At 39.2% G+C, this 14,293-nt stretch overlaps 1 protein-coding gene across 3 annotated transcripts in view; it reads left to right on the top strand.

The window, feature by feature from the left end:
- The window catches only part of PPARG (peroxisome proliferator activated receptor gamma), a 128,146-nt gene that overhangs the window by 75,402 nt on the left and 38,451 nt on the right, over positions 1–14,293 (top strand). For all 3 annotated transcript variants that reach the window (XM_059076110.2, XM_067043409.1, XM_059076111.2), the window contains 2 exons: positions 3,730–3,957; positions 5,332–5,501. In XM_059076110.2, coding sequence (XP_058932093.1) covers positions 3,738–3,957; positions 5,332–5,501 — 390 coding nt within the window. In that variant the 5' untranslated portion in view covers positions 3,730–3,737. The remainder of the gene's footprint in view (positions 1–3,729; positions 3,958–5,331; positions 5,502–14,293) is intronic.

The following is a 14,293-nucleotide window of genomic DNA, read 5'->3' as shown; positions in this document are numbered from 1 at the left end:
CAGTATTAAGTTTAGAAAGTCACGTGTGCGGGCTGTGGAGTTTTAGACCATCTGGGTTCATAACCCAGCTGTACTCCTTAGTAGCTGGGTGGTTTTAGACCAGCTATTTCCATAACTGTGCCTCAGTTTCCTCTTCTTTAAGGGGATTTATAAGTGTACCTACCTCACAGGGCCATCGTGAGCATTCAGTGAGACAGTCCAAGCATTGTATTTGGTATAATACTTAGCAGAGATTTAGGGGTCTATTAATATTAGCTAATGTCATTATTAAGGAGGTGCAGCATTTCCCCAGACTTTCTAGTAGAAGTTTTTCTTTTCTTTTCATAAGGGACAACGTAGGACCCCAAAGGTAAACTGTATAGTTCTAGTGCTTGATTTTTATCATTTAACATCTTTTCTGACCCACTTCCATACTCCCGAACAATGACGCCTCTCAGATGAGAGAAGTTGCTGTATTTTTGCATATGTCTTTTTGTTTGAACTACATTATACTTTGACGTGTTGTGAAGTCTGCTCATTGAGTATCGTAGAGTTTAAAGCCAAGGTGGGGCTTCCCTGGTGGCGCAGTGGTTGAGAATCCGCCTGCCGATGCAGGAGACACGGGTTCGTGCCCTGGTCCGGGAAGATCCCACATGCCGCGGAGCAACTAAGCCCGTGAGCCATGGCCGCTGAGCCTGTGCGTCCGGAGCCTGTGCTCTGCAACGGGAGAGGCCACAACAGTGAGAGGCCCGCATACCAGGAAAAAAAAAAAAAAAAAAAAAAGCCAAGGTGAAGGTCTGAGATAAATGGCACATGTCTAGTCCTTCCCCAGTGTCTGCCTCAAGACTCCTGCCTGCTTGAAACACACCAAAGGCTGTGAAATTAACGATGTGCCAGATGCCATGCACTCCTGTCGCCCAGCTGGAAAGTTATGACACTGTTACTTATCCCTGAGAAGGACTGTTGTCCATGCAAGCATTTTGTTCATTTGTTCTTTCATGAGTAATTGCATGGAGTAACGAAAAACACCTACTCAGCTTACAGCTTGGCAGAAACAGTAGCTTATGTTTTCTGGAGACAAAATTAGAAGCAGGCTCCCTGGACCCCATCTTTAAGTCAAAATAAAATGTCTAGGGAACCACTGTGCCTCCCAGTAACCATGGCCCCTGTGGAGTAACATTGTTTAGGTCAAGATGTCCCAGAGTAAGAGGACAGGGAGAAGGGAAAGAGGGGAAGGAAAAGTGTGTACTGGGATAATTTGTTTTCATAGAGATGAAGAGGCAAACTGTTTTTCTTTCTTACTGTGTCCTTTCTATGTAGAAAAAAAGTTTACAGTGCCCTAATCTTCCTCTTGCAATTCTCAGAAGAGAAAAACTGAGTATACGTTGTTGAGAGGAGGAGTTACAGCTTAAACTGTATTTTATTTATGATATTGAAGATTACATCTTTTCTGGGGAGCTTAAGTCTTAGCAAAACTAAACCACTGAGAAAGTATCTTTATTTTTTCCATTTTCACAGAAAAATGAATACTTGTTCTTTCCTTCCCTATAAAATATGATCATTCAGTTGGCAAGCATTTAGTAAACAACAACTATGCATAAGGTCTAAAAGGAAAACAGAATAATAAGATACTGTCCTTTGCTCCAGAACTGGAAATCTAACAGCGGAGATATTTATCCAAATAATTATACCAGAGTGAAAGAGAGGTGCTCAGCGCTGTGGGAACACGGAGAATGGAGAGTGTTTTTAAGTTGGAGAGTTCGTGGAAGGTTTCATGGAGAGAGTAGCATTTGGCCCAGCGTGGGATCCCCCACTACCGTGGGAAAGACAGACGGGAATTGTGCCGGGTGGTGATGAGGGACAGGAGGACACGGAGCAGCTTCAGGAAGCAGCGTGAGCAGAGCTGAGCGGCCTAGACAGTGCAGAGTGTCTGCCCTGCGCACACGCGCTGACGCGCCCAAGCACAGGACTGATGAGAATGGGGGTGAGGTCTGGGATCCCGAGTGGAAAATGACGCTGAAAAAGTAAGGCAGACTGTCAGGGAGGGCCTTGAATGCCACGCAGAGACTTCTTAATTCATGATGTAGGTCAGTGCTTCTCCTGCTTTTCCACCAAAAATTGCCCTTAGTAGAAGAGGACAACAAAGTCAGCGTTCTCGGGGGAGGAGGGGAGGGAAGGATAGGTGGAGCACGGCGGGTGTTTGGAGCCGTGAAACCATCCCGTGTGCTGCTGTGATGGTGGATACTTGACGTTATGCATTTGTCAAAACCATAGAATGAGCAACACAAAGAATGGATTCTACTGTAAACTGTGGGTTTTAGTTAATCATAACGTATCACTATTGGTTCATCAGTTTTGTCAACAAGCATACCACACTAATGCAAGTGTCAATAATAGGGCAAATGCACGTTAATAATACGGGAAACTGTGTTTCAGGGTTTGCGGGGGAGGGAGAAAGGGAAAAGGGTATATTCTTTTTTAAAAATAGAGTTCTTTTAGCCATGAAATGTACTACAAGTATAAAATGTTTTTAGGAGTTTCATAGTATATCTTTAAAATCACAGGAATTTTTTGCTCTGTTTATTACACATAACTATTTTATCATTAAAATTTTCCCTGAAACTTTTCAATAAAATAAATGACCCCTAGGGATATGATTCCCGTGTTGAGAAGCCTGACATTGGTTGGCAGGCAGTCACTGAAGTCTCATATGTTAAAAGTGAAACAAAAATAAACCAGTAAAATGGTGAGTAAACAATTTTTCTTACACCCCAGACGTTTTTTGCATCCTTATTTTCATTTCCCAGTATTCATACAGAAGCATATACACTAACTTTAACTCAGTCAACCTTTACTTTGTCTACAGAAGATCTTTGCAATAGGCGTGATGAGAAATAGTCGATGAACCCCCTTTTGTGGATATTGCAGGTGAGACAAGAGGGGGTACTTTGATAGGAAAGTAATATATACTCAGAAAAATGGCTAGTGAAATAGAAAATTAGCATGCTGAGGAGATGGGCAAAGTAAATGGAGTGACGTGGGTTAGGTAGGTTTAGATGAAATTTGGAACAAAAGATGCAGTTCAATGGCTGCCCCTGTCCTTAGGAGCACACACTTTCTTCTGGATGTCATTGAGACCCCGTATGACCTTTAAGCTATCACCAGTGTAGTGTTTGCACTGTAACGCAGATAACTTCGAGTTGTTTGGGTACTTAATCATGTAGATATTCAGACATGTGAACCCAAACCGTGCCTGATGCGTCCTCTTGGTACCACTGAAGCACATTCACAGCACTAGTCTCCTTATTTGTGTTTTCAAGGCACTTTGTTTTTCTTATGAAGACCACAGCTGGAATCTTTAACCTCTTACAAGAGTCAGCCTTTGAGAGCTACATCCTTTAGCTTTCTGCTTGCTGGGAAAAAGCAAGAGGCCCATTCCCAGATACCCTTAGGAAAGTCATCCTGCTCTGATGAGAGCAGGGCTGTTTGTAGGACATTGATATGGGTATGCCGTACACATGACACTGTTAGAGGGTCCTCAACCGTGACGTCCAGGTAAGGGCTGACTTCCCTCCATTAGTTCAACAGCCTGGACGGCACTAAGAAGGTGGCTATGTTCTCTTCTCTCCTCATGATCACCTAGGTGACATCCCTTGACCCAAGACTCTTTCTGTTCCCTTTCTGTGGATCTTTACAAGATGGCACTGTCCTCCAGCACTAAAGTCATAGCTATTCTTTTCTCCATTTCAGAAATTACCATGGTGGACACAGAGATGCCGTTTTGGCCCACCAACTTTGGGATCAGCTCCGTGGATCTTTCTGTGATGGACGACCACTCCCACTCCTTTGACATCAAGCCTTTCACCACCGTTGATTTCTCCAGCATTTCCGCTCCGCACTACGAAGACATTCCATTCCCAAGAGCTGACCCAATGGTTGCGGATTATAAGTATGACCTGAAACTCCAAGAGTACCAAAGTATGAGGTTTATTTCACTTTTCAGACTACTGAGACTAGAATTGGACTAATCTCTCATTCACACTGGGATAAATGCTCCAGAGACTAAAGCCTGTAGTGAAGCCGTTTACCATTCATTTATCCATGAAATAGTGGGCATTTATAATTGCCCAAAAAGGAAGGTAGTGTGTGAACACGCCAGATCATCTTTCTCCGCCCTGCCCCCACCTTTCTTCCTGCCTCCCTCCTTTCTTTCTTTTCTTCTTTCCTTCTCAGGGACATTTTCCAGCATGATTACCTTGCCAGGTGCATCTCAGGCTAAGAGTCCATCCCCCACCAAACTTTGAATTCTATTTTTCACTTGTAAGTAGATAAGGAACATTTTGTCACTTTTTCTAACTTATCTCTATATCACTATTGCATCTTTACTAATTCTGCAGTTTGAACAGCTTACAGTGAAACCTATTTTTCAGCACAAATTTAAATGTTGACATTGTAAGCTATTGATAAATCTCCATGCCATTAACGCAATTCACATCAATCCATCAGACTCAAGAAAAACTAAAACTGCACTTTTCAAGATTAAATTTCTATGATGCTCTTTCCTTGATTTTTATCTCTTTGCTGATATGCTGTTTTTCCAGAGCCACCACCATGTAACTGCAGCCATTACTTGACAATAAGTAAGAACTTCCTGTAGTTCTAGTTTTTTTTTTTTTTAAGATTAATGATATACTTGGTTATATTTATATGTGTGGCTTTCAGCTGGAGCCTAATATGAAAATTTAACAGACCTGATCCTGAGCAGTGGAAAGATAGTGCTTGCTTTCCATAGGGCCTCTCTCTATCAGAGATCATTTTACAAACCATCTTTTCTGACTCACCATTGATGGGAACTTGGTCTCTTATTTTTCATGTACCTTCAAGCTGGGCTTACCATTACCTTTTCATGGCAGTGTTCCTTCTGTTTCCTTTGCAAGAGTGGCTTTAAAACACTTCTAAAATGCAACATTTAAATTAAAATGTATAATTTAATATTGTCACGAATGCCAAATACAGCACATTATGTAGCAAAGTAACCTTAATGATCTCAAATACCATATGTTGCCTGTTAGAGCTTTAGTATTAGGAGGTATGGGAGGGTCACAGAACCACAAAGTTAAAAGTTAACCACAAAGGTAACCCCATTTTTTTTCACAGGTGGGGCTCAGGGGTGTTGCAACTTGCCTGTGATTACAAAGCCTACTTTTTCCTGTGTATTTTTCATGTTCCCTAGTGCATCTAACTTAAATAGTAAAATAATGGCAGTAAGGTGTACTATAGTGACTTGCTCTGTTGCTTGTCGAGCATTGTTTCTCATGTGATAATTACCTGCTCATGTATTTCTGTACACAGGTGCAATCAAAGTGGAGCCTGCATCCCCCCCTTACTATTCTGAAAAGACTCAGCTGTACAATAAGCCTCACGAAGAGCCTTCCAACTCCCTCATGGCAATTGAATGCCGTGTCTGTGGGGATAAAGCTTCAGGGTTCCACTATGGAGTTCATGCTTGTGAAGGATGCAAGGTAAAAAAAAAAAAAAAAATTTCTTTTTTGAAATAATTTGCTGAAAATGTACCTATTATTTCATTTCCTGTTGCAAAGAGATGGCAAAGAACAGAGATAACATTGTCAAGCTTTTAAATATTTTTGGTAAAACTCATTCTTCAAATGATATAATACTTGAAAACCTAAGAAAATAGTTAAAAGCAAGGCTACTTTGCCTCACTTCCCTTTTTCCAAATTGGTCCTATGCAGCACCATCTAATTTGAACCTTGCACTTTGCAGATTTAAAAAAAAAAAAAAAGTCACTTGTTCAAGGTATCATGGAAAGACAGTGATGAGCTGACCCAGACCGGTACCCGGATTTCCTGAATATTCTATTATTTTTTTTCACTCTACCATGGAATATTCTGTGTATGTAAGACCCGATAGATAGATAGATAGGTAGGTAGGTAGGTAAATAGATAGATAGATAGATAGAGAGAGAGATAATCTTCATTTGAGCCTTAGAACAGTCCTATAAAGTCAAGCTTCTTTATGGCTACTTGACAGGTGTAGAAATCATGAATCAGTGCGAGTTGCCCATGGTCACCCATCAGTAAGTGGCAGAGCCAGAACCAGAACATACATCTTATGACTCCTAAACCAATGCTCTGTGCTTTCTTTTTCCAGCATCAGTTTGAGCTACGTGTTATGAGCAGGCAAGGCGCTGTAACTGTTTTGGAAGGGAAGTACTCTCCCTCCTCACCTCTTTTCTTTGTGAAAAGTGGTATTTTGGAAAGTTCATTTAGTAATATTCTGCCCAATTATTAAGAAAATGTTAATCTACTCTTATTTTTATATTTTTAATTTATTTAATTAATTAATTTATTTATTTGGCTGCGTTGTGTCTTCGTTGCTGTGCACAGGCTTTCTTTAGCTGTGGTGGGTGGGGGCTGCTCTTCGTTGCATCGCGCGGACCGCTCACCGCGGTGGCTTCTCTTGTTGCGGAGCACAGGGCTCTAGGCAGCAGTTGTGGCACGCAGACTCAGTAATTGTGGCTCACAGGCTCTAGAGTGCAGGCTCTGTAGTTGTGGCGCACGGGCTTAGCTGCTCCGCGGCATGTGGGATCTTCCCGGACCAGGGCTCGAACCTGTGTCCTCTGCATTGGCAGGAGGATTCTTAACCACTGCGCCACCAGGGAAGTCCCTCTACTCATATTTTAAAATGTAGTTAGTCTTTTAAAAGAATTCATTCTAATAGGCTCAATGAATAAAATAGTCATTGAATAGTACTTATTATATACTCCAGGGCTCAGAATAAATTGTTCATAAATACTTACCTTATAAAATAATGCTGCTTATGAAAGGTAAGATCAGATTCAATCCTCAGTTGGGCTTTTTTTTTCAGAATAAAGATATATGACAGCAGTTAGGTAGGTGTGAGAATATCTGGGTTCCTAACTGGGCCATGGGCCAATAAAGGAAGTTAATATTTATTGAATTTCTGCTATGCGCCAGATATTGTGCAAGGTGCTTTTGCATTTTATCATTTTTAAACCATATTCTGCCTAAGTTTTCACATCTATAAAATGATGGTGTTGAATTAGATGATCTCTGAAACCTCTTCAGTCCAATAGTTTATTACTCCAAAGGCAACTTAATAAAATGAAAGAAACAAGCTAGTGGTCACCTGGCCACTTGCCCAAGGTCCCTAACCAATCGTATAAGCACTTCAGCCCTCAGACACCTCGTGTGTAAAGCAACTTGGTTAGATTGGCTCCCCAAGGGCTTCTTGCTCATCTCTAAGTCCTAAAATTGCAAAATGACTCCTTGAAATACTACCGGCAAGAGATGGCTTTCGCTTAAGACACAAAAACCCACTCATTCTGTGATTGAAACCAAACTAAAATATCTGTGATCTGATACGAAATCATTATGTTCCCAAGGAGTAGTAAGAACGTGTTATTTTATTGAGTTAGATTTACATAATTTTGAGTAAATTGTGGCTAAATTCTGAGAAATACCCAAAGAAATCATTCACTTTTGTTCATCTTGGTAATTTATGCTGATAAATAAATAGAAGTATGGTTGGTTAAGTTTCCACAATAAATTATTACTTTTATGGGCTGGTAAAACACTTAGAAAACTAGAAGGCTTAAGCAAATACTTTCACTGTGATTCTATTTATCAGATATTTGTAGAGAGGTTTTTTTTTCTGAAATTTTTTTTAATTTTTGAATTTTATTTTATTTTATTTTTTATACAGCAGGTTCTTATTAGTCATCAGTTTTATACACATCATGTATACATGTCAATCCCAATCGCCCAATTCATCACACCACCTCCACCACCACCCTGCGGCCTCCCACCTTGGTGTCCATACGTTTGTCCTCTACATCTGTGTCTCAACTTCTGCCCTGCAAACCAGTTCATCTGTACCGTTTTTCTAGGTTCCACCTACATGCGTTAATATATGATATTTGTTTTTCTCTTTCTGATTTAATTCACTCTGTATGACAGTCTCTAGATCCATCCACGTCTCAACACATGACCCAATTTCGTTCCTTTTATGGCTGAGTAATATTCCATTGTATGTACATACCACATCTTCTTTATCCATTCATCTGTCAATGGGCATTTAGGTTGCTTCCATGTCCTGGCTATTGTAAATAGTGCTGCAATGAACATTGGAGTGCATGTGTCTTTTTGAATGATGGTTTTCTCTGGGTATATGCCCAGTAGTGGGATTGCTGGGTCATATGGTAATTCTATTTTTAGTTTTTTAAGGAACCTCCATACTGTTCTCCATAGTGGTTGTATCAATTTACATTCCCACCAACAGTGCAAGAGGGTTCCCTTTTCTCCACACCCCCTCCAGCATTTGTTGTTTGTAGATTTTCTGATGATGCCCATTCTAACTGGTGTGAGGTGATACCTCATTGTAGTTTTGATTTGCATGTCTCTAATAATTAGTGATGTTGAGCAGCTTTTCATGTGCTTCTTGGCCATCTGTATGTCTTCTTTGGAGAAATGTCTTTTTAGGTCTTCTGCCCATTTTTAGATTGGGTTGTTTGTTTCTTTAATATTGAGCTGCATGAGCTGTTTATATATTTGGGAGATTAATCCTTTGTCCGTTGATTCATTTGCAAATATTTTCTCCCATTCTGAGGGTTGTCTTTTCGTCTTGTTTATGGTTTCCTTTGCTGTGCAAAAGCTTTGAAGTTTCATTAGGTCCCATTTGTTTATTTTTGGTTTTATTTCCATTACTCTAGAAGGTGGCTCAAAAAAGATCTTGCTGTGATTTATGTCAGAGTGTTCTTCCTATGTTTTCCTCTAAGAGTTTTATAGTGTCTGGTCTTACATTTAGGTCTCTAATCCATTTTGAGTTACTTTTTGTGTATGGTGTTAGGGAGTGTTCTAATTTCATTGTTTTACATGTAGCTGTCCAGTTTTCCCAGCACCACTTATTGAAGAGACTGTTGTTTCTCCATTGTATATCCGCCTCCTTTGTCATAGATTAGCTGACCATAGGTGCGTGGGTTTATCTCTGGGCTTTCTATCTTGTTCCATTGATCTCTGTTTCTGTTTTTGTGCCAGTACCGTATTGTCTTGATTACTGTAGCTTTGTAGTATAGTCTGAATCAGGAAGTCTGATTCCTCCACCTCCATTTTTTTTCCCCTCAAGACTGCTTTGGCTATTCGAGGTCTTTTGTGTCTCCACACAAATTTTAAGATTTTTTGTTCTAGTTCCGTAAAAAATGCCATTGGTGATTTGATAGGGATTGCATTGAATCTGTAGATTGCTTTGGGTAGTATAGTCATTTTCACAATATTGATCCTTCCAATCCAAGAAATGGTATATCTCTCCATCTGTTGGTATCATCTTTAATTTCTTTCATTAGTGTCTTACAGTTTTCTGCATACAGGTCTTTTGTCTCCCTAGGTAGGTTTATTCCTAGGTATTTTATTCTTTTTGTTGCGGTGGTATAAGGGAGTGTTTCCTTAATTTCTCTTTTAGATTTTTCATCGTTAATGTGTAGGAATGCAGGAGATTTCTGTGCATTAATTTTGTATCCTGCAACTTTATCAAATTCATTGATTAGCTCTAGTAGTTTTCTGGTGGCATCTTTAGGATTCTCTATGTGTAGTATCATGTCATCTGCAAACAGTGACAGTTTTACTTCTTCTTTTCCAATTTGTATTCCTTTTATTTCTTTTTCTTCTCTGATTGCCGTGGCTAGGACTTCCAAAACTGTGTTGAATAATAGTGGTGAGAATGGACATCCCTGTCTTGTTCCTAATCTTAGAGGAAATGATTTCAGTTTTTCACCACTGAGAATGATGTTTGCTGTGGGTTTGTCATATATGGCCTTTATTATGTTGAGGTAGGTTCCCTCTTTGCCCACTTTCTGGAGGGTTTTTATCATAAATCGGTGTTGAATTTTGTGAGAAGCTTTTTCTGCATCTATTGAGATGATCATGTGGTTTTTCTCCTTCAATGTTAATATGGTGTATCACATTGACTGATTTGCATATATTGAAGAATCCTTGCCTCCCTGGGATAAATCCCACTTGATCCTGGTGTATGATCCTTTTAATGTGTTGTTGGATTCTGTTTGCTAGTATTTTGTTGAGGATTTTGCATCTATATTCATCATTGATATTGGTCTGTAATTTTCTTTTTTTGTAGTATCTTTGTCTGATTTTGGTATCAGGGTGTTGATGGCCTCATAGAATGAGTTTGGGAGTGTTCCTTCCTCTGCAGTTTTTTGGAAGAGTTTGAGAAGGATGGGCGTTAGCTCTTCTCTAAATGTTTGGTAGAATTCACCTGTGAAGTTATGTGGTCCTGAACTTTTGTTTGTTGGAAGATTTTTTTTTTTTTTTTTTTTTTTTTTTTTTTTTTTTTGTGGTATGCGGGCCTCTCACTGTTGTGGCCTCTCCCGTTGTGGAGCACAGGCTCCGGACGCGCAGGCTCAGCGGCCATGGCTCACGGGCCCAGCCGCTCCGCGGCATGTGGGATCTTCCCGGACCGGGGCACGAACCCGTATCCCCTGCGTCAGCAGGCGGATTCTCAACCACTGCGCCACCAGGGAAGCCCTGGAAGATTTTTAATCACAGTTTCAATTTCATTACTTGTGATTTGTCTGTTCATATTTTCTATTTCTTCCTGGTTCAGTCTTGGAAGGTTATACCTTTCTAAGAATTTGTCCATTTCTTCCAGGTTGTCCATTTTATTGGCATAGAGTTGCTTGTAGAAGTCTCTTAGGATGCTTTGTATTTCTGTGGTGTCTGTTGTAACTTCTCCTTTTTCATTTCTAATTTTATTGATCTGAGTCCTCTCCCTCTTTTTCTTGATGAGTCTGGCTAATGGTTTAATCAATTTTGTTTATCTTCTCAAAGAACCACCTTTTAGTTTTACTGATCTTTGCTATTGTTTTCTTTGTTTCTATTTCATTTATTTCTGCTCTGATCTTTATGATTTCTTTCCTTCTGCTAACTTTGGGTTTTGTTTGTTCTTCTTTCTCTAGTTCCTTCAGGTGTAAGGTTAGATTGTTTATTTGAGATTTTTCTTGTTTCTTGAGGTAGGCTTGTATAGCTATAAACTTCCCTCTTAGAACTGCTTTTGATGCATCCCATAGGTTTTGGATTGTCGTGCTTTCATTGTCATTTGTCTCTAGGTATTTTTTTATTTCCTCTTTGATTTCTTCAGTGATCTCTTGGTTATTTAGTAACGTATTGTTTAGCCTCCATGTGTTTGTGTTTTTTTCCATGTAATTCATTTCTAATATCATAGCATTGTAGTCAGAAAAGATGCTTGGTATGATTTCAGTTTTCTTAAATTTACTGAGGCTTGATTTGTGACCCAAGATGTGATCTATCCTGGAGAATGTTCCATGCACACTTGAGATGTGTAATCTGCTGTTTTTGGATGGAATGTCCTATAAATATCAATTAAATCTATCTGGTCTATTGTGTCATTTAAAGCTTCTGTTTCCTTACTAATTTTCTGTTTGGATGATCTGTCCATTGGTGTAAGTGAGGTGTTAAAGTCCCCCCACTATTGTGTGTTCCTGTCGATTTCCTCTTTTATAGCTGGTAGCAGTTGCCTTATGTATGAGGTGCTCCTATGTTGGGTGCATATGTATTTATAATTGTTATATCTTCTTGGAATGATCCCTTGGTCATTATGTAGTGTCCTTCCTTGTCTGTTGTAACATTTTTTATTTTAAAGTCTATTTTATCTGATACGAGTATTGCTACTCCAGCTTTCTTTTGATTTCCATTTGCATGGAATACCTTTTTCCATCCCTTCACTTTCAGTCTGTATGTGTCCCTAGGTCTGAAGTGGGTCTCTTGTAGACAGCATATATACGGGCCTTGTTTTTGTATCCATTCAGCAAGCCTGTGTCTTTTGGTTGGAGCATTTAATCCATTCATGTTTAAGGTAGTTATTGATATGTATGTTCCTATGACCATTTTCTTAATTGTTTTGGGTTTGTTTTTGTACGTCCTTTTCTTCTCTTGTGTTTCCCACTTTGAGAAGTTCCTCTAGCATTTGTTGTAGAGCTGGTTTGGTGGTGCTGAATTCTCTTAGCTTTTGCTTGTCTGTAAAGCTTTTGATTTCTCCATCGAATCTGAATGAGATACTTGCCAGGTAGAGTAATCTTGTTTGTAGGTTCTTCCCTTTCATCACTTTAAGTATATCATGCCACTCCCTTCTGGCTTGTAGAGTTTCTGCTGAGAAATCAGCTGTTAAGCATACGGGAGGTCCCTTCTATTTATTTGTCATTTTTCCCTTATTGCTTTCAATAATTTTTCTTTGTCTTTAATTTTTGCCAATTTTATTACTATGTGTCTCGGCGTGTTTCTCCTTGGGTATATCCTGTATGGGAGTCTCTGCTCTTCTTGGACTTGGGTGGCTATTTCCTTTCCCATGTTAGGGAAGTTTTCAACTATAATCTCTTCAAATATTTTCTCTGGTCCTTTCTCTCTCTCTTCTCCTTCTGGGACCCCTATAATGCGAATGTTGTTGCGTTTAATGTTGTCCCAGAGGTCTCTTAGGCTATCTTCATTTCTTTTCATTCTTTTTTCTTTATTCTGTTCTGCAGCAGTGGATTCCACCATTCTGTCTTCCAGGTCCCTTATCCGTTCTTTTGCCTCTGTTATTCTGCTATTGATTCCTTCTAGTGTATTTTTCATTTCAGTTATTGTATTGTTCATCTCTGTTTGTCTTTAATTCTTGTAGGTCTTTGTTAAACATTTCTTGCATCTTCTCGATCTTTGCCTCCATTCTTTTTCCGAGGTCCTGGATCATCTTCACTATCATTATTCTGAATTCTTTTTCTGGAAGGTTGCCTATCTCCACTTCATTTAGTCGTTTTTCTGGGGTTTTATCTTGTTCCTTCATCTGGTACATAGCCCTCTGCCTTTTCATCTTGTCTGTCTTTCTGTGAATGTGGTTTTTGTTCCACAGGCTGCAGGATTGTAGTTCTTCTTGCTTCTGCCTGTAGAGTTTTAACATTTCTGAGAACAGCTAAAAACTGAAAGACAAATATTGTAAGTAGCTAAGTTCTGAGGGCATAAAAACTTAGAAGGTAAAAGAAAGCAAAGAAGAAAAGTCACAGAAAGAAAACAGGGAGGAGAAAACCGAAGTGCCCTCGAGTTACAAACAGAAGTGTTCTAAGGCAAAAATGGAGAATAAACACTTAAAACCTGACGAATCTAGGGGAGTCCTTCACCTACCAGAGATAAACAAATAAAGAAAAGCAGTAGAAAAAAATTAACAGTATTGTATAGTAACCTGCGGTAACTTGGAAACCATCCAAAATATGGATTACAGACTTCCTAGACTGAAATGCAAGGAAGGTTATGCTATCCTTGGAAGGGAAAATAGACATCTGGTCATTTTAAAGATAAGAACAAGAAAAATGTTAGAGGAATAATGTAATTTGGCTTCTCCAAGTATAAGTCATCAGTTCTCAAATTGTGGTCTGGGAATGGGGTCCCTAAGACCCTTTCAAGACACCCATGAGGTTGACACTATTTTCATAATAATAATAAGTTGTTATTTACCTTTTTCATTCTCATTCTCTCAGGAATGTAAGTGGAGTGTTCCAGAAACTACATGACATGGAATGTTAGCATAGTTCTGATGCCTGATGGAATGTGGCCTGTGTATTCTTGTACATAGTAATTTCTCAGGTTTTATTTCTAGTCTGATCAGTGCTAATAGGTATAGCCCACATAAACAAAAGCTCTTTGGAAACCTCAACAATTTGTACAAGAGTCAAAGGGTATGGAGACCAAAAAGTTTGAGAACCACTGTTACAGGGAATGAGGCTAAAGACATACTGACTCATTCTTTGCTACTATGGAATTAAACAAAATTGCTGTCACACTCTGAATGCAGCTAAATTAGACCAGTGGTTGTCATTAATCAAAGATATCACCTTAGCTCATCAACAATACTCAGTGAAAATGAAATTAACACATGTGTCAGACTCACCTGTATGTATTTTCTGAAAGGTACTTTGGCAATTTAACATTTATCATTTCAGTAAAATGTGGGATATACCCATAATTAAAATACAGTTGACCACAAACTTGCAACTAATTTATGGATTGCAAAAAATAGTTATAATCCTTAAGATAACTGTCAGTAGGTCTTCTTAAACAGCTTTATAATGCCAGTGGAACAGGTTTATGTTGGTGATCCTTGCCAAAATTCAGATAGGAATAAAAAGATTGGGTTTGGATTACAGGGAAACAGTGATGGAGTATTTGGTTATTAACATTACAGATTTAGGTAACGTATAACCTGTAGCTACTGAAAG

This window comes from Kogia breviceps, chromosome 10 (genome assembly GCF_026419965.1).
Source record: "Kogia breviceps isolate mKogBre1 chromosome 10, mKogBre1 haplotype 1, whole genome shotgun sequence".
Classification (NCBI taxonomy): domain Eukaryota; kingdom Metazoa; phylum Chordata; class Mammalia; order Artiodactyla; family Physeteridae; genus Kogia; species Kogia breviceps.
Note: the sequence above shows the minus strand (reverse complement) of the source record. Positions and strands in the feature narration are given on the sequence as shown.